Genomic DNA, 22,016 nt, shown 5'->3' on the forward strand with positions numbered 1-22,016 from the left:
ATTTAATGGTATTTGCATTTAGAATATTGAGCCACTTGAATCCAAAACCTCAAAATCTCAATGGACCATGGCTGCTCTTTGGGTATCTGACGTACAACTACAAAAGAGCTCCATAATTACGCCTGTAATTCGCATCTGCAGTCGAAATCTTCAGTAAAGTAAGCACTTAATCCTGGTCAGGGTCACAGTGGATTCAGATCCTATGCAAGTAATATTTTTATTTTGTCTCTAAAAGGGTGCCAGTAATTTTGCACTTCTTTACAAGTGTCAATGTATTCATAGAAATAATAAAACACAATGAGGGTGTGGACAAGAACGAGTGCTTTTATTCCTCTGATCCCAAAACAGTTGATCTATTTCTTCTTTATTAAAGAAAGAAAGAAATTTATCCATTTTCAGTTACATTTAATGTTGAAAAATGGAGATCTCAACACACAAAGAGAGATAAATTCTCAGATAAAGAAATTGATTTGGTAACTTCATTATCAAAAATCATTTAACAAAAGTCCAAATGATGCTTCCAAAAGATCTGCATACAGAACATTGCATAAATATTTACACCCCCCCCCTGCTCCATATTCTGAGATTTTATAACCTGGAACTGAAATGTATTTAATTAGGACTTTTTGTCATGAATCCACACAAAACAGCCCCTAATAACAATCTAAAGGGAACAAAAATAAGTTTGTGACTGGAAAAGCATCCATTGCTGTCAAAGCTATAAACTATTTACTTCAGAAAGAGATATAAATGAGTTAAACTTAATGAAGAATTTCATCATCAGCCTGTCCGTCAGTAGACGAGTTTATTACTCTATGTTGCCCTCTAGTGGAATAACAGAGTCATATATATATTATGGATGGTTGTCTTGCTGTGGGATGACCCCAAGTTTCATTTGTAACTTCTCCACGGGAAGTGACAAATATTTCTGTCAACATCACAATAATTACAATTAGAATCACATTACAATTTGCACTTCAACTTCATAGACATGGTTTAAGCTAAAGCCCAATGTTCACACTGTTTCATCTGCAGATTGATTTTGGTAGACAGAATGAGTTTTAGTAGTAAGAGTCAGATTCAGCAGTAAGAATGAGACGTATCAGTTGGAATGAGATTTAGCAGTAAGGTAAAGGAGGAGTGGTGAGTGTTAGTAGTAAGAATGATTCGGATTCAGTGGTAAAAATTAGACTCGGTACAAAGTTGACTTTTAGTACTAAGAATGAGATTCAGTAGTGATAATGAGGTTCAGTATTTAAAATAGTAAGTTGAGTTTCAATAGTACAACAGTACAATAGTACAAATTACATTTAGTAGTAAGATGATTTTCAGAAGTAAGAATGAGATTAAGTAGCAAGAATGAGGTTCAGTAGTAAAATTTGGATTCAGTATTAAGAATGAGATTCAGTGGCAAGACTGGTATCAGTAGCAAGAATAAGCTTCAGTGTTAAAATAAGATTCAGTAGTACAAATTAGATTCAGTAGTAAAAAGTAGATTCGGTACTAAGAATGAAATTGAATAGTTAAAACTAGATTCAGTAGTACAAATTAGATTCAGTAGTAATCACTGAGATTCTGTAGTAATCACTAAGTTTATTAAATAGAACAAAATTCGTCGGTAAGAATGAGATTCAGTTGGAAGAATGAGTTTTGGTGAGAATAATATATATTATAAATGAACACGTCCCTAACTGTTAACTTTAGTTAAGTGTAAAATTAAATTGATTTTCATTATTTAATACAGGAAACATACCACATTTTCTATATTTATATATTTTGTATAAATAGTATAGAATGAGCTATATTTTTCAAGTAAAACGTTCCACGTTCAAGACAAAAAGTTATGTGTGTGTGTGCTTCTTGGTGAAGCCGAAATGTCCCCGCAAGGATAGGAATATCTGACAGGTTTGATCTTATGGCTAGTTCTCACAAGTTTTACAAAAAAAACAAAAGAAAACACTCTTTAGATGTTCTGACTAAACAATGGAAAAGCTTTTATTGAGTTATTGAGGTTAAGGTTGAGCTTAGTTTTAGGCGTATAGGTGCAACTGCATTAATAATTGTGTCATGGATAGTAAGGCAAGTGTGTGTGTGTGTGTGTGTGTGTGTGCTTGTTGTGTACACTTGCATTGGTGTGATTGATTGATGAGGAACCAGTCTTCTGCACATGCTCCCCATGATCACGATCTCACAGCTCCGGGTCCGCAGTCCGCAGGGGTGCCGAGGATTCGGCTCAGTCCCTTCCACCGCCATTGTACGCTCCCTTTTTCCTCAACAGAAAAGACAGAGCAAGAAAGCATGACAGAAACAGAAGAGAGCGGACAGAGAGGGAGGGGGTAGGTGGTGGAAGAGAGAATGAAACTTTTTTTTTTTGAAAAGCTTTCAGTATGACACAGCTCTGAATGAGAGAGTGAGAGAGAGAGAGGGAGAGAGAGAGGGAGAGGGAGAGAGAGAGCTTGAGCCTGGCCAGCCACATGCGCAGTTCTCACTCGGGATAATGGAGCTCTTTCTCACAGCACTTAACCCCACAAACCGCACGCTGGGAACCCACAGCCACGCGAGCCGGCCCGCACAACAGCCACGTTCAGACACGCTCGTCCCCTGCTTAATCGAATTTTACACCCGGCACAGAAAGGCCTGCTTCCACCCCTCCCGCCTGCTGCACGTGGCCCTGACAGCCCCCTCTCCCAGGATCTCACCGGCTCAATGAGTGCGCTCTGAAGGAAGGAAATCAGAAGATTTTTTACCAAACTTAGACAAAATTCTACATGTTACTTCACTGGGTTTTAATCCAAGTCACTGCTTGAAAAAAAAGACACAGTAGCTGATCTCACAAAGCAGAAGATTTCCAAAGGAAAGTAGTTTTTAGAACGTAAAAACATATCCGCTGTTACAGTTAACACAGCTTCGGTTTGACCAGGTTTGACCGCTGTCTGAAAAGATGAAATGGAAAATTCTGGAAATGCAGCAGACATTCATCATTTAAATTGTGTGCTGTTCTGATCTCTAAGAATCTCTAAGAATGAGATTCAGAAGTAAAAATTAGATTCAGTAGTAAGAATGAGTTTCAGTAGTAAAAATTGAATTCAATAGTAATAATGAGATTCAGTAGTAAGAATGAGTTTTAGTAGTAATAATGAGATTCAGTAGTAAGAATGAGTTTTAGTAGTAAGAATGAGATTCAGTAGTAAGAATGAGTTTTAGTAGTAAGAATGAGATTCAGTAGTAAGAATGAGTTTTAGTAGTAATAATGAGATTCAGTAGTAAGAATGAGTTTTAGTAGTAATAATGAGATTCAGTAGTAAGAATGAGTTTTAGTAGTAAGAATGAGATTCAGTAGTAAGAATGAGTTTTAGTAGTAATAATGAGATTCAGTAGTAAGAATGAGTTTTAGTAGTAATAATGAGATTCAGTAGTAAGAATGAGATTCAGTAGTAAGAATGAGATTCAGTAGTAAGAATTAGTTTCAGTAGTAAAAATTGAATTCAATAATAATAATGAGATTCAGTAGTAAGAATGAGATTCAGTAGTAAGAATGAGTTTTAGTAGTAATAATGAGATTCAGTAGTAAGAATGAGTTTTAGTAGTAATAATGAGATTCAGTAGTAAGAATGAGTTTTAGTAGTAATAATGAGATTCAGTAGTAAGAATGAGCTTTAGTAGTAAGAATGAGATTCAGTAGTAAGAATGAGTTTTAGTAGTAATAATGAGATTCAGTAGTAATAATGAGATTCAGTAGTAAGAATGAGATTCCGTAGTAAGAATGAGATTCAGTAGTAAGAATGAGTTTTAGTAGTAATAATGAGATTCAGTAGTAATAATGAGATTCAGTAGTAAGAATGAGATTCAGTAGTAAGAATGAGATTCAGTAGTAAGAATGAGTTTTAGTAGTAATAATGAGATTCAGTAGTAATAATGAGATTCAGTAGTAAGAATGAGATTCAGTAGTAATAATGAGATTCAGTAGTAATAATGAGATTCAGTAGTAAGAATGAGATTCAGTAGTAATAATGAGATTCAGTAGTAAGAATGAGTTTTAGTAGTAATAATGAGATTCAGTAGTAATAATGAGATTCAGTAGTAAGAATGAGATTCAGTAGTAAGAATGAGATTCAGTAGTAATAATGAGATTCAGTAGTAAGAATGAGATTCAGTAGTAATAATGAGATTCAGTAGTAATAATGAGATTCAGTAGTAAGAATGAGATTCAGTAGTAATAATGAGATTCAGTAGTAAGAATGAGATTCAGTAGTAAGAATGAGTTTTAGTAGTAATAATGAGATTCAGTAGTAATAATGAGATTCAGTAGTAAGAATGAGATTCAGTAGTAAGAATGAGATTCACTGCTACAGTTAACACAGTTTCTCTTTAGCAGGTTTGAGCGCTGTTTAATAAACGAAATAGAAAATTCCAGAAATACAGCAAACATTCATCATTTAAATTGTGCGCTGTTCTGATCTCTGCTATCAAGTTGGATATGCAGCAAATCTGAAGAAAAATTCATCAAATTTAACTTTATTAAAAGTATTTTTAGTATTTAGTATATATTCATTACTAACATTTAACTAAATTAGTCCTTGTTTTCTTAACTTTTTCACTTTTTCCCCCTTTTCTTCACTCTATTTAATAAACTCCTCTGCCACTGAACACTCTGATACGGGTCGAATAGACGTTTCCTTAAGTATTGTTGTGTTGTCTGTATATCAGTATCGCTCGCTGTACAAGTCCCTGTGAATGAGTTGTTACTATACGTAACCTGATTTATGATTCGCAGATTGTCAGAGCTGCTCTAATGGAAAATGAATCAGCTAATCTTCTGACCAATCACAATGGAGAATCTAACAAAACTGTGACAAAACTTTTTGGATCCTTTTACATTTAAGAGCATTGAACGGTATTAAAACACACTTACGAGTTATATACATATGCACTTTATTCATAAACAGGGAAACTGTATTCATATTCATGACATCAGTCTGCACTGATATTCTGTATTTTTCTATACGGTGTCTGTTTATTTTTCTCAGTTCTGTACTTTATTTATTTATTTACATTTTTTATTCATTTTATTATTTTTTAAAATTTTATTTAATTTCTTTATTTTATTTTATTTTATTTTATTTTATTTTATTTGAATAACACAGACAATCAAAAAAAAGCATTTCACTGCATGTGGTACTGTTTATAAGTGAAATAAAAATTGAATTTTAGATAAATCACTTAAAAAAGTTTGTAAATTGGGTGGAGTTTGGTTCATTGGATGGAGTTTGGTAAATTGGGTGGAGTTTGGTTCATTGGATGGCGTTTGGTAAATTGGGTGGACTTTGGTTCATTGGATGGCGTTTGGTAAATTGGGTGGAGTTTGATTCATTGGGTGGAGTTTGTTTTATTCAAAACCAAGCCATGGCTTGAAAAGAACATAATATTCATGAAGAAACGTTCCATCTAACCAGGTTTACTGCTGATGAGCTACGACTGTAGAGCAAGACTCATCCCTGGGAGAGAGACATACACATTCATGATAAAGAGAGATTTTTAATTTGATGAACAATAAACCAAAACAGGATGGAAAAAATTGTCTACAAAATAAAAATGACACTATGAGAATTATCAAAAGATAATATGTTTTTAAGATATCGTATGATATTTGGTCTGGGCCTTTAAACTTTTTTAAACACAAACTTTTTAATCATCTGTCTGTCTTTTCCTTATTTACTTTATGAAATAAAATATCATTCCAGTGTTGTTTACATGACATGGACCATCTTGTTCTTCAGCTTTCCTCCAGACTCATGACTCGTATCGAGTTACCACACGGCCTGTCTTTTTTTACCTGCTGTCTATTAAAATCCACACAGCAGGAGCCCAGGGTGATGCCTCCAGCCCCAGAGGATGAGGGTCATTGAGTTCTGAGTGTGACTTGGCCAAGAAAACAATGATGAGCGTCTCCAGACTCCAGGTGAGCGTTGAAGTGAGACTTATCTGCAGGGTGAAACTCTCCTCATCTTCATCATCATCATCCTTCCTCCTCATCTAATCTGTCAGCTTGTTTAAAATCTCTCTCTGTATAGCACTTTTAACAACAAACACCATCAGAAATGAACAAACCGTGAAGAAAGACTCGCTGAGAGAGACACGAGGAAGGAACCTACCCAGGAACCGGTGTCAAATTTCTGTAACAGAATAAAAATTAAGCGCAAACACAACTTTGTACAATTATTCACTTTAACATCTACCTTAAATCGATTCTCAGAATTATTTACAAAATATTCTCGAAATTATTTTAACAACGATTTAGAATTTTACAATTTTTTTAAACAAAAAATTGTCAAATTTATTGATAATATTAAATAATATTTTTTAAATAAAATAAATCACATTGTAAAAAATCATATTGTACAATATCTAAACATCGCATTTTTTATTTTTTATTTTGAAATAATGAAATACTTATTTTTTGCTTATGTTTTGTAATAAAAGAGCCAATAAGTATAGCTTTAACTGTAGACACGAAGCTGATCATTTTTATTTTATTAACAGAAATATTTTAAATATTTAATAATGATATTTTATTTTTATCTGTTTATAGTTACATGTATTGTCATAGCTCTATTTTCTCTCTCTCTCTTTGGCTTGTCATGTAATCATGTTACCAAGGCAACAAGGAAAGTTACTAGAAATGCTGACACTGGAGACTCCTTCCATAATCGTTAAATAAATAAAAAAAACATCTCCTTAATTTAATTAAAAATATATATATCACCACATCCACAGCACAAGCCCCTGTGAAGGAGCTGTTGCTATGGAAACAATGTTAATATATGCTAATATGTTAATATAATAACTTGTTATTGTTAATATAAACTTGTGATGTAACACCTGCCGACCAATCAGAAGTGAGAATTAAAAAAATACCGGATGATAAGGTTTATAACACATGAACAATCAAAATAGAAAGAAAATCTTCATATATGACGTATGCGTACATATTAGCTCCATAGTTGTGTTATTAAAATATCAGAAATGATGGAAGATTTGAGCAGAAAATGTTCCTAAAGTTCTTTAGTGTCTTCAGTGGGGTTAGTGGACGCGGATGATGTATTCATCAGCTCTATTGTGGCCTCTCCTACATCGAGCCTTTCATGAGCTCTCTCAGTATTTACTCTGTGATCTGAGCCTGAAAGACAAGCACCACACACACACACACACACACACACACACACACAGACAGAGTATTTATTACAGGTCTGTGATGCACCAACCACTTCCGGTGACACACGGATATAAAACTCCCTTATTCATCCCACTACCTTGTCTACACATATACAACATCAACAAAGTCCATGTGCAAACAGAAGTGTGTGTGTGTGTGTGTGTCTGTGTGTGTGTCAGTCAACAAGTGTCAATTACGCAGCATGACCTATTGATATGTTTGAGTACAAGACAGAGTAAAGATTAATAAATAAAAACAAACAAACTCTAGATTACGTCCAGTCAAAGCACGCCAACGTCTGTGTGTGTGTGTGTGTGTGTGTGTGTGTGTGTGTGTTGTCCATTAACCACCAGAGGGAGACAGTTCTCAGTTCCTCCTCAGGCAACCTTCTCCTATTCCCTATCCCCTATTCCCTATTCCTTATCCCGTATCCCCTCCCTTAACCTCTCCTTAATCCCGCTCCCTCGGTTTCCGTGGCGACGGCTCAGACGAGCAGGTGACGCATTGACAGGGAGCAGATGGTTCCCCGTGGAGGTAAGAATGGCCTGAACAATGAGTTCATACTCAGCCGCGCTTCTTTTTTTTTTTTTGGAGCTCTGCACTTTCTCTGAGACTTTTAACAACATCAATACACACGAACACACACACACACACACACACACACATGTATACACGTGCACACAGTCTATTTGTACTACACATGGATTCACACACACACACATGCACACAGTGGATTTGTTCTGTAAATGGATTCACACACACACACACACACATGTACACACATATACACATAGTCACACATAGTCATGTACCCTACAAATGGATTCACACACACACACATGCACAGCACAGTCTATTTGTACTACACATGGATTCACACACACACACGCACATGTGCGTATACACATACACACACATACACACAGTCTATTGGTACTACTACACATAGATACACACACACACACACAGACAAGTACACACAGACTATTCGCACTACAAGCGGATACACACACAGACATACACATATACACAGTCTACACTAAGTGTACTACACACACACACATACACAGAGTCTATTTGAACTAAATGCAGACATAAGAACACACACACACACACAGTCTATTTGTACTACATGCAGACATATGTACACACACACACACACACAATGCACAAGCAACAAAACCAGACATTAAAAAAACCTAAACAAACAGAGGACAGCGACCCCCCAATCCCCACCCCCACCCCCCCGCCACACTCTCACTTGTTTCCCTCTCGGATCCGGACGACGTTCCCGAGGAAACATTCACATACGTTTCACATGTAAAGGGATTTTTTTCACGTGATTCCACATGGACTGAGTGAATGTACACGTGAAACTCTAACGTTAAAATCACGTCATCAATAATCAGTAAAAACAATATAAATAAAAAAATAAATTAGGAAAAATGTCAAAATGAATTAATAAATAAATTATGTAAAGAAAATTTATTGAGTCTAAATAATATCTGAAAGTGAACTATGAAAAATAATATTTAATAAAATTATTATTATTATTTAGTAAAATAAATGAATTATTGGAGTAAAAAAAATTGATTCACATTTTCAGTTGAAGAACTCATGTTGTTGGGAAAAAATAATCTGTAACAATAAATAGAAAAATTAATCTTGTGGGGAAAATCATGTGTGAGTGCAAATGAATTAAATAAAAAAAATATATCAGATCTGAAAGTAGTTAAAACGTGTGGTGAATTTGTCTAAAAATGCATAAAATAAATAAATAAATAAATAAATAAATAAATCATGGGGCAATCACAAGTGAAAATAATTACTTATTAAATCATCTGTAAATATGTATATAATGTGAAAAAATAAATCATAAATAAATACATAAAATTGCTTAAATAATTTTATGAATGTGTGAATTATGTGACATTAAATAAAAACCTCAGAGTCAACATATGGAACAGTATAAAAAATATCATTTCATGTGAAAAACACGAGTCATTAAAATGATGAGATGAGAAACTAAATCAGTAAATGATTCATTTGTTAAGGAAAAAAGGCCATGATGTGTGTAAAAAAATCACATGTGAAAAAAACAAAAATCATATTAAAATAAATAAATTTCACAATAAATAGTCACATTATTAGAATCATTAAGAATGAATCAGTGAATCATCTGTTTAAAAAATATATGAAAATAAGTGATAAGCTATGTAAACAATAAATCTGGGGAATAAATATATTTATACAATCACATCTGGAGGAATAAAAACACCTGCAGAAGAACGAATCATCACATCTGATTCAGATTCTGATTCTTTACAGAAACTGGAACATTTACATGAACTGATTCTATGGTCAGAACTCTCACTGGACAGAAGGAGTAAGAGAACGAGAAACTACAGCAGTGTTTGTTCATCTTTCTTTCTTTCTTTCTTTCTTTCTTTCTTTCTTTCTTTCTTTCTTTCTTTCTTTCTTTCTTTCTTTCTTTCTTTCTTTCTTTCTTTCTTTCTTTCTTTCTTTCTTTCTTTCTTTCTTTCTTTCTTTCTTTCTTTCTTTCTTTCTTTCTTTCTTTCTTTCTTTCTTTTCTCTCTCACTGTCCCGTCTTGTCTGCAGGTGTTCCTGCTCCATTCTCTACTCCTACAACTCACTCGCGTAAAACGTCTCATCACTTACTGATGATGATGCCGAGTGCACGCCTCTCTCTCTCTCTCTCTCTCTCTCTCTCTCTCTCTCTTTCATCCTCCTCTAACCCCCCCCCAGCCCCACCACCACCTACCCACCCTCCCTCCACCTCTCCGTTCTCTTTTTCTTCTCTCTCTTTCTCTAAAGTCTGTAATAATCCACTGAACAATATGGGGCTCCACCGCAGCCATTCGCCTCGGGGCCACGATTGGCTTGTGTGTGTGTGTGTATGTGTGTGTGTGTGTGTGTGTGTGTGTATGTGTGATTATGGAGATCGGCTAATACATGTAGAACACAGCGTCCAGGGTTTTTTTTTCTGCACACTGTGTAGAAAGTGTGCAGCACAATAGACTAACTCACTCTCTCTTTCCGCTCTCTCTCTCTCTCTCTCTCTCTCTCTCTCTCTCCCTCTCTCTCTCTCTCTCTGTCTTTTTCTGTTTCTAATGGTTTCAAAGCCACACTTTGGCCCAACACACCTGGAGTTCGCAAATTGAAGGATGAGCGTCCCCTCTCTCTCAATCCTACACACACACACATGCACAGAGAGAGAGAAAGAGAGAGAGAGCGAGAGCTTCACACTGACTCTACCTATACAGTGTAAGGGCACAGTGGGGGGTTTGGAGAGGGGTGGGCTGCATTGAGCCCTGAGGCTGTGGCATAAAGCTTCCCAGCCAGGAGCTATTGAAGAGCCCGGCCTCCATAATGGAGTCACTAATAGGTGCCTATTCAGGCAGGAAAGTGTTTTCTGAAAAAAGAGAGAGAGAGAGAGAGAGAGAGAGAGAGAGAGAGAGAGAGAAAAGAAAGGAAAGTTTTTTAGAGGGAAGCGACAATCACTATGCACGCTGCTGCCTTGTGGATGTAAAATTTATGCAGGCCTCCTCCCTTTTAAAGCACCCCCCTCTATCCATCCTCTCTCTCCCTCTCTCTCTCTCTCTCTCTCTCTCTCTCCTTTTTGGCCATTTAAGAGACTAAAGAGAAAAAAAAAGAAGAGAATAACAAATCATCAGCGAAAAGGGGCTTTACATAGAGTTTTGGAGTTTCCTATTTTCCCTCTTGTTCACTTGTAGATGTGATGAATAGGCTGTCCAAAGTGAGCTCAGGCCTCAGGCGAGATATTGTTCATGCGTTCTCCATTCTTCCTCTCTATCTATCACAAGCTGGAAACATGCTTTAACCCTTCCTTTCACGCCGCTCTTCCACGGCTGGCCGCCAAAAAAGTTTCTATTCTTTTTGCTCCTACGAGTGAAAGGAAAAGAGAGAAGTGTGTTGCAGTGTATTAAAGTTTTGATACAATTTATGTGATTTATCGACACTTGAGTAGAAACGTTTGTGTTGCAAAAGTTTGTGCACCCAACCTCCTTTTGTTCCAATTTTTCAATTTTCTTTTTATATTATTTAGGTAAACTCTTTGATCTTTGATCTGTTTTTCATTTCTGACCACTTAAGTTTATTTCTGGATGTCTTTTTGTTTTGTTTTGTTTTGTTTTGTTTTGTTTTGTTTTGTTTTGTTTTGTTTTGTTTTGTTTTGTTTTGTTTTGTTTTGTTTTGTTTGATTTTGATTTTGATTTTTTTTTTTGGACTGATTTTTAAGTTCATTAATTTTTTTAGAGATGATTTTTCTTATGATATTTAATTACTGTGCAGATTTCTTTAGACAGTGCGAGTCATTTAAATGCTTTTTATGAATAAATTTTAAATAAATCTTTCTTTCTTTCTTTCTTTCTTTCTTTCTTTCTTTCTTTCTTTACTTATTTGGCAGATTTTTAGGTTGTTTGAGTGATTTATTTTATTTTTATTATTTTTTTTAGAGATTTTTCTGATAATATTAATTTATAATATTAATATTAATATATTTAATTACTGATTTCTTTAGACAGTGAGAGTCGTTTAAATGCTCTTTATGAATAAATCTTAAATCTTAAATAAACCTTTATTTATTTTTTAATTTTTGGCAGATTGCTTTTTAAGTTATTTGATTGATTTTTTAATTAATTATTATTTTTTTTTAGAGATTTTTCTGATTTTATTTCATTCCTGTGCTTATTTCTTTAGACAATACAATCCATTCAAATGCTCTTTATGCATAAATCTTAAATCTTAAATAAATCTTTTGCTTTTTAAATAATTTAATTCATTTATTAATTTATTAAGTAATTAATTTATTTATTTATTTACAGAAGATATTTAATTCCTGATGATATTTAATTCCTGTACAGATTTCTTTAGACAGTGAAAATCATTTAAATGCTCTTTATGAATAAATCTTAAATCATTTTTTTTTACTATCCATCTCATATGTTTGTATCCCCATATGCTGGTAGTTTATTCGCATTTATTACATTTAAATTTATTAATGTGTCTAATCACTTAAAACAGTTGACAAAACTCTCAATTTGTTAAACATCCACGGTTAGAGAAGTTACAAAAAACATATCTAAGAGTAAATTTTATTAGTCGGAGGTGAAAGAATCAGAGAAATAGTACAGTGACATAATTCATAGAAATGACTGAAAAAGTGGAACAAAATGCTTCCACATTCACTTTTTGAGCATTTAATATGCAAAGGGTGCGTAAACTTTTGTGGTCATTTGCCTATAAATCATCGTTCGTCATCATTTTGCCTATAAATTGTATAGAAAATGATATAGATAATGCATTGTCTCAGAAAATCAGAGGGAATCCTACTACAAAGATGTAACTGATGTAAGTAATATTTAATTTTATATACAAAATTATTTTTTCTTTTCATTTTCAGTGGAGTCTAATGCTATAAAATTTGTAACAAACATTTTTATTTCATTTTATTCTGTGTGTAAAACATTAAAGGCTTCAAAAGAGAGGTGCACAAACTTTTGCACTGTGTTCTATATGACTATATAAATCATACAGTGTCAATAAAAAATGCGTCCAAATCATCATTCCTTCAACAAATTTGTAAATATATTCAAGGAACATAAAATAAAATAAATATGTATATTGTTTATAAAAAAAATTTATTACTATTTTTACAGTGGATTTTAACGTTAAATAAATAAATAAATAAATAAATAAAAAGCAAGAAAAACATTTATCCAACAATAAGAAATAGAATTTGGTTTTTTATAGTCGTGATGCTCACAAAAATAGAAACAAAAACCCTCATTAAATCTTTGAGTTTTACATTGATTTGAATTCAGCGTGCACAAACTTTTGCACTAAAGCACCAAAACCCCATATAACTCATGCAGGGTCTCTGAATATGAGTAGAAAGCACGTATCCGGCGGATAATTCATCACATTCTACAGTCTGTAGGTCTGTGTGAAATCTGTATGAACAATAGCAACATTTACGTGTTATACGTGAGTAACACGTGGAAAACACGCGAAGCCGCATTTCATCGTCTTAAAGCCCGGGAATTAAACGTGACCTCAAGTAACAAGTGAAATAGCAAAATCAGGAAATTCGGAAAATAAGCACATGCGCTACATGTGAAGGATGTGATGAAATATAAGACTTGACATGTCCAAAAAAATTAAATAATAAATAATGTGTATTCAAAAAATTCATAAATAAATCATATGATTGTTGTAAAGGTCATGTGATTTTTCTGTACTGGTTAGAATATTTAGGGAAAAAAATATTATATAAAATTTCAAAATGATGTGAAATATGTTGTCCAATATATTATTATTTTATTAGATTTATTTTATTATTTAATCTGATTTATTTTATTATTTAATCCTATTTATTTTTATTTTATATATTATATTTTATTTTATGTATTATATTTTACTGTATATATTATATTTTATTTTATGTGTTATATTTTATTGTATATATTATATTTTATATTTATGAAATTTATATTTTATTTGATCAGATTTTGACGAAATCTATTTTAAACAGATTATTTGTTAGACTATGCACCTTAAGGACTGCTTTTTTAAAATTCCATTTTACTTGTGCTATGACAATAAAGGCATTTATTCCTTCATTTTGTTAAAAAATTATGAATTCAATATTTTTTAAAATCTTAATTTGGATAACATTTTTTAAAATATTTTGCAGTAAAATTTGTTTTTGTGACTGAAATTAGACAATAAACATTATGTTAGTTCACACACACAAACAGACACACACACACACACAAACAGACACACACACACACACACACACAGAAGCGAGGAAGGTGACCAACAGAAAAATGCCTCCATATTGCAGACCAGGAAGTAATAAATGGAGATGTGTGGAGGCCATATTGTGCAGCGTGTCAGGGTGCCCAGGACAACACACTCCTGGAATGGGGAACTAACATCCCAGCGAGGGGGCTTGGAGATGAAGCCGAGATGCAGCACGGGTGTAGAGTAAGCCGTCCACACAGGGGCTCGGCTCTCCTGCTGATCGCAGCTCCTCTCGGGTCGCCGGCCTTTTTGTCTTCTCAAGCTGGAAGCTGACAAAACACCACAGAGCCGGAACACAGGGCTCTTTCTCAGAAACTCCAGCAGCAACACGAGTGAAAGTGTTGAATTTAGACAAAGGTAATGCATTAGCGTAGTTATCTCCACCACTGTGAGCTGAAATCACACTGATATGTACACACAGCAACATAAGATACATGTTTCAGATAAAAGACTTGCAGCAGGAATAAAATCTCGGACAGAATCTCAGAACTTGTGCTTATTATACACTAAATATACTTTATCTTTAAATATGATCCTTAAAATACTACAAAAATATAATTTTTTTGCACTAATCTGTGAATCGATTATTCGTAAAAGTCATCTATTATATGGTTCTATGAAACAAATCTACTCACATCTTCAACAGGATGCTGCATCATCTGACTTTTGCGAAGAAGAAAAGGAAATTGCTTTCTCGTTCTTTTTTCTTCTTCTCCTTCTTCTTCTTATCTACAGTGGCTTTAAAGGATGAAGGATGAAGGATGAGGTCACTTAATAAGGAACCTTTTTCCCCTGGGGTAGAGGGGTAATTTTAAAGCGGTGGTTATGAGGCACGTCATTTTGCTCAGGGTTATGAAACTCTGCTCTGAAGCAGCATCGGAACGGCTGTTACGGTGTGAAACGATGCGGTGTTAGAATGTTATTTAGTCGCTTAGCAACAGACAACCTATCAGAAACTGAACATCAGGTGAAAGCTAGCAACTTAAAAAATGGTAAAAACTGCTCGGTAGATATAGTCAGTCAGCAAAACACTGAACGTCATGTTATGCTGAAACATTAGCGAAAGTCAGATATCATGAACGAACGGCTGGTCGAGTTAAAAAAGAGCAAAAAAAGACGATAAAGCTGTGAAAGATAACAGAACCTGCACGAACTGTTATTTAAAGCGGTAGAGCTGGATTTATCCAATCAGGGTTGTTGATGCTCGAATATGCAAATACGCAGAAATTAAGGTTTAGGAATGTAGAGTGTGAAAAATCAGATTATGAAGATACTCAGGATTCAGGGTTAATCCTGGGTAAAGGATGAGCAGTGTGAAACCTCGAACTACTCAACCCCAGGATTGGGTTTATCCGGAGTTTACTAGGACCCAGGGGAAACATGGAGCAGTTTTAGGAAATTTTCATCCATAATTTCATCTACACTGCTGTCGTGTCATTGTTGCGTTGCGATAATGTGTGATAACATGACCCTCATGATCTTATTCCTGGTGTTTAATCTGTGTATAAGTTTTATTATAATAAACAAGAATTTATTAAAGTGTGTTGTTGTGTTCTGAAAGAGATCCAAGCATCCTGATGATTCCTGATCAAGGAATCCTGTGTGTGTGTGTGTGTGTCTTAGCAACTGGCTTTGTGACATCTGGATTACCCAAGATGCATTGCACAGCTTTCTATAGTATGAAGGCAGATGTTTAGCATCCTGAGCTCAGAGTAACTAATCAAATATATATACATATATATAGAAAACTAAACCAGTGTGTGTGTGTGTGTGTGAAATCATCCCCCCCGGTGTCACTCCAGGTTAAAGCTAGTTACTGCTGTTAATGTTTCACGTCCGATTTTAAATTCGGCTGAGCAAAGCGAGCAAAACAGACCGACAAACCTCAAGAGACTCTCGAGCTAATAAGATCTGATTGAAATTGCTGATAGTGTGCAGTCCCTCCACCACACACACACACACACACACATTCTCTATCTTTCTGTATCACACAGTCACTCCCTCTCTCCCTCCCTTCCTTACACACACACGCACACACACACACACACATTCCCGCTAATTAGTTCTGATTTGTGGAATTGATAGGGTGCATTGTTTCCTCGCAGCGTCTCTGTAAATCCTTACTAATATAATTAAGCCGGGCAGATTTCTGTATGGAGCAGGACACAACCTGATCCATGTCCACAGCTACTCAAAAGCTCTTTGTCCTGCTGCTCCTGTCCTCTGTTTAGATGTCTGTGTTGTGTGTGTGTGTGTGTGTGTGGAGAATGGACAGTATTTTCCTCGTTCTCTGGCTCTTTCTTGTCTATATAAAAGTTGGATTTTTGGACAAATCAGTAGCCCCAGCTCTCGGGACAAACACATTCTCTATCCATGTTGATAAGTTGGAAATGCCAACTGCCTGCCTGCAGCAACACACACATCCACGGAGGTGAAATCTTGTGGTTAAACATATCAGGAGAAAATAAAGACGCTACACAAAGTTGCACATCCAAAATGTTATGATTTGTCGTCTTCTTGCTCTGTTTGTGTTCATATATGTGTGAGTCCTTTCCTGTAAAACAGGATGCATCCCACTTGGGTAGAATGGTAATAATTAACAATGTTAACCCACACACACACACACACACACACATACACACAGACATTCCCCAACTATAACGCTGTTCCTAAACTCCTGTTTGTCCACAAGTTGGAAGGAAGGACAGAAAATCCTTTAAAAAATCTGGTGCTCGGACAAGTTTGACCGAAAAGCCGTCCATGTGGATACGTGAAGAAGGCCTCAGGTGTCAGTTTCTAAATGGACTACATAGCCCGAGTCGTCCCTTCCTCCATGTCCAGTGCTCTGGGAGACGTGTCTACAACAACCCCTGGCCTCGGGAGACCGTGGTGAGTCTTTGAAACGGATCTCAATAACCAAGGTGACTCCACGGTAGAGAAAGAAAAGAACAGTGCACCCTAGTGAGACAGCAGACTTTGTATCAGATCAGACTTTAGCATCTACCCAGGTATCTGATGCTAATGAATGATAAGCAGGTTGACCGCTGGTATGGCCATGTTTGCTAAAGGTCAGTGCCTGGCAGAGAAGGTTCAGCTTTATGCCCCCCTAGCGAGCTTCCAGAATCGGACAGCCTGCTAAATCCTGTTCTCTGTTCTCTGCTTTGTCCTGTTGGTCTTCGCCATATTGATCTCCGACGCAGATTAGTGCCACAAAAAAAAGAAAGACAGAAAGCTCTGTAGGTCCCCCGGTGATTCCACACACTCCTTTTGGGGTCACAGAGTCTATGAAGCCTCTGACCCTCTGAATCAACACTCGCACACAATCGTCCAGCGAGGACGAACCCCATTAAAGCCGATTCCCCAGGAGCTTGTATTCACCCTTTACCGAAGCTGACCAGGAGCTGGATGGTGGGCTAACTGTGTTGTTTTGTGTGTAGGTTTTATCCTCATCCCCTTCCATGCTAAGGAGCACGGCTTGCGCTCATTGTCACCTTTTAATGGGGTTGCAGTTTAGAGACCTCTTTGTTTTGGAGGAAGGGAGGGCAAAAAGATTTCCTCATCTGCTCTATGTCCTTTTGTGTTTTGATTGATGTGCTATGTTGTCAGGTTTGTGTGCCAACGTTGTCAGGGTGTGGCCTGACTTGGTAATTCTCTTGTCCCAACATCAACCATGCATGTCTGTGTAATGTGGTTTGTCAGAAATGGCTTCGCTATAAGTTCGTTTGGGGAGTTCTATGGGTTAATAATGTATGACACGATGCCGGGTCAGTGGAAGTGGAAATCAGACACATGATGCTGCTGCACTGGTGTAGCATCAGAATGAACAGATGTGGTCTAAACAAACAGAAATACAGAAAGTTAAGTAGCCTTTATTTGTCACATATACATTACAGCACAGTGAAATTCTTTCTTCACATATCCCATTCTTGAATGGTTGGGGTCAGAGCACAGGGTCAGCCATGATGCAGTGCCCCTGGAGCATGCAGGCTGGTTGAGGACCTTGCTCAAGGGTCCAATGGTGGCAGCTTGGTAGTACTGGGGCTTGAATCCTGAGCTTCCAATCAACAACCCAGAGCCTTAACAACTTGAGCTACCACAACTTTCGTTGTTTGGTTCACAGGGCATCTGATTTATCTTACCTGGTAGAAGAACAGGTGTGTTGGGATGTGGTAGCTTAGTGGTTAAGGTTTTGGGCTACTGACTGGAAGGTATTGAGTTTGAGTCCTAGGTCCACCAAGCTGCCACTGCTAAGCGCCTGAGCAAGGCCCTTAATCCTCAATTGTACAAAAAATTGAGATAAAATGTGAGTTGCTCTGGATAAGGATTTCTAAGTGTAGGTAAAATTTTTACTTCCAAGTGGACATGAGGACAAGCGGCAAAGCAGTGGTGGTAATGGTTTAAATTAGGTAGTTAGTTTGTTAGAATTTGGAAATCTGAGTAAATCTGTTAGAAAACATTGCAAGCAAACCAGTATTGTCGTAATAACCAAATAACATTGTTTCATGTGGAAGCCTGTTGTTTACAAACCTAGTAAGATTTGCCTCGGACGATCCAGGAAACACGCTCGTAAAAGCTTTTTCTCACATAAGCCTGCCTCTTTCCTTCTGTTACCCCGTCGTGCTGTTGCACTGATCCCGAGTTCTGTGGCACTGATTAACCAGCTGATTAAACGCTGATTAAATGTCTATTCATGCAAGCAGGCTCACGCAGGAGAGTGCAATTAGGCGAAAGTGAATTAATAAAACATACAGGGATCAGGAGCTGCTCCAGGAATCAGCCAGATGGCCATGAAAGAGGCAGAGAGAGGCAGATAGATGAAGGAAAGAAGAAGCATCTCTTTCTTGTTTCTTTCCTATTAGGTAATTTGATCTGAGCCCCTCCACCTACTCCACATTGATAAGCCACTGGTAGATTTCCTGCATCCATGTCCTGTGCTTGTTTCCTGTCGGACCCACGTGGGCGTACAGCCATGCTGTAAACAATGTTCCTGCTAGACAGGAAGACCCCGAGGAACAGGGACCCTGAGAATGCAGCCTCGCAATGGAAAAGCCCATCTGCCTGGAGCCTTTCTAATCTCATTTGGTGTATCGGACCATGGGATGCACCAATCACGCCTGTCCAATCTCGTTAAGAAAGTCAATGATCAGAACATCAAGAACATGGCAGGGAGGCACAAAAAGCCAGGGTTTTGGACCTCCTCATGTTCACTCCAGTGCTCAGATGGACACTGGGCTTTGTCCTTGTGAGGGTGGTGAGGTGTAGGATTACAGCATGAATATGACATCTAATCAGAGCGAGGGCTTCACCTGACATGGCTTCCCGATGATTAAAAACAGCCTGCGAGCTTAAAAAAGGAACAGGAGCTGTGACTTTTAATTTGAGAAGGCGGTTTTGTCAGGATTTAAGCTCTGATTTGGCTTGGTCTCATCGGTGACGAGTCGAGGTTTGTGTCTGGATGAGCAGGGGTTGAAAAGAGAGCAGAGATCTGGCACCTGAGTAGCAAGCAGACATTAACTTTAACTTAGCAATTTTGATAAATATAAATAAAATAAAAGGTACAATGTTTAAGTTATAATAGTTAGACTTCAATGTTTTTCATTGTTTTACTCAGAAAATCTTCATATATGATAGACATTATATACAGAAGAACATCGTCTGGTACAAAACCTACATTTCTGACCAAAAGATATTTAGCTAATGAATTTATTTCATACTGAACGCCAGGAAACCTTAACCATTTGTTCCCCTATGACAGTTATAGTTATGCATAAGTAGGTAAGTGATGTGTATACACCTTAACATTTAAATAAAATTACACACTTCTACTTTCTTTACAACGTTCTTGTGGTTTAAAAATCTACAACAATAATACAACGTAATACTTTTACCAAAATTTTCCCTATTGCAATAAAGAATAAAACAGGCTTGTTTTTCAGTGACATCCAGTCGCCTTTCCTTTCTCCTCTCCCCTAATCTCTCTATTCAGACCTTTCCAGACCCCGGCTCACCCGTGCTGGGTGTCCAAATGCACTTGATTTCACATTCAGGGTGTAATTAGGAAGTAGGCAGGGTATTGTGGCCCAAGTGGCTGCGATTCAGCTCTGGAAATGGATCATTGTCCACCAACCAGTGGCCATTCAGGTAAAGAGCATAATTAGGGGTGCAGAAATTACAGGACATTTTTTTCTTTCAATGAGGCGCATTAGTTAAGAACATTGTCCCCTGTCATTTTGGGAGGCTGTGTGCTAATCAGGGGTAGGGAGGGGGAAAAAAAAGCCTGACATACAACTCCATGTGCTAGTGACTGGTGATTCGTCACATTCATTCACACATTAGATTAGAAGTATAATATCTAAAACTCATCACTTTTCCTATTCTGATGGAAATGATGTGTTAAAAAGTGTAATTACTGTTGCAAATGCGGCTGTCGTTACATGTACAGTACATCTGATATAAATAAGTCCAAAAAAGTAAATGCTAGGTTTTGCAAATTTCTACCCAAGAGGTAGAAGGGTTAAATTGGGATTTCGTAAATCGAGGAGCTGTATTTCTTTCCTGAGAAAGAAACAATAAAAGCTTTTAATTTAAAGTGGAAATCAAGTCTTTATATTTCTGCTTAATTTAAAAAACTAAACCCGATTGTAATATCCAGACTGGACTTTTTCTCTCCAGACTGGCAGAGGGCAACCTCTGGTCCACTTTTTTGTCTATTTCAGCCATTTCCTTTTTGCATGCTATTAAAAAAAACAACATATGGACTTTATAAAATTACAGTTTGCCAGCAACCTTGTAAGCTCTATGCAGTGTTGTCTCAGATAGCATATTTGTGTATTATCCACTTTTGTTTTGTTGTGATTTGTGCCTTTTGTCTAGACTTTTTGTTTTTGACACATATCTGTCATATGTTTTTTTTAAAACTCTGTTTTGCCTTTGTGACTATTCTTCGGAATGTGTTTATGGATGACCCTAGCCTGGTTTTGATTCCTTCTTTGTTTAGTAAACTTTGCACAGGGATCCTTATTCGGTGCCTGGGACCTCTTCGAGACCTCTTCGAAGGCCTCGGCTACAGAACTTGTGGGCGACCATGAGCAAAAAATGACTTCCATCATGGAGGAAGTCAGTAAGGAGGAACCATAAGCACATGCATGGAATTGTTAACTTTGCCTAATTGGCAGAATCTTCAACTGGGCCGCTGCCACCTTGCAACCCTTCCACCTGGTCCAGTAAGCGGTCCTTTGCAGACTTTGAACGAGAATGCTGTGAAGTGTTTGATCATGAGTCAACATGATCAAACATCCGATGCAGCAAAGCATCGGATGGAACGAGTCAGCACTAAAGTCTGTTAACAGACAAGTCCTCAGTGAAGGGCTACAGATGGAGCAATACAAAATGTATGTAAATTGTATGGCTGCTTACAAAGAACTGACCCAAGCCAAGCATTCCATGTCAAGCGTCCTCACAGGAAGTCGTGCCACCAAGCTTGGGATAAAAATAGAACAGACCACCCACGCCACGAATCTGTCACCAAAAAAACGCCCCAAAAATCACCTAGCTTTTGAACGCATGCTGAAGGCAACGATGGTGTCGTGGGCTGAGTCTTTCAAAACAGCTTTCTCTGACTGAAAAAAAACCTCATAAAATTCATAAACTTGGCTTTCCACTGAGGCAAACAAGTTTTGAACGGCTCCTGGACGTACGCGCAACTTAGCATTCATTTGTATGCTGAAAATGCTTTGTATGCTGATGCCAATTTCTTGCAAAATTTAAATTCTTAAAGCGAAAATTCGTAAGGGAGGGCATTCGTATGCCGAGGTTCCACTTATGACACTTTGTCTCAGTCAGATCATTCAGCTGCTTTTCCACATTGACAATCTGCTCAGGTCCTGCAGACCCAGACACATTACCCATAACAACAGAAGATACAGAGCTTATGAAAATCTCCCAGTCAGACTTC

At 36.8% G+C, this 22,016-nt stretch overlaps 1 protein-coding gene across 3 annotated transcripts in view; it reads left to right on the forward strand.

The window, feature by feature from the left end:
- The first annotated feature begins 16,818 nt into the window (after positions 1-16,818).
- Positions 16,819-22,016, forward strand: part of LOC131370189 (uncharacterized) — a 67,475-nt gene continuing 62,277 nt past the window's right edge. For all 3 annotated transcript variants that reach the window (XM_058417377.1, XM_058417376.1, XM_058417374.1), the window contains exon 1: positions 16,819-16,951. In XM_058417377.1, the coding sequence (XP_058273360.1) occupies positions 16,823-16,951 (129 nt within the window). In that variant the 5' untranslated portion in view covers positions 16,819-16,822. The remainder of the gene's footprint in view (positions 16,952-22,016) is intronic.

Source organism: Hemibagrus wyckioides, linkage group LG19 (assembly GCF_019097595.1).
Source record: "Hemibagrus wyckioides isolate EC202008001 linkage group LG19, SWU_Hwy_1.0, whole genome shotgun sequence".
In the NCBI taxonomy this organism is placed as follows: Eukaryota; Metazoa; Chordata; class Actinopteri; order Siluriformes; family Bagridae; genus Hemibagrus; species Hemibagrus wyckioides.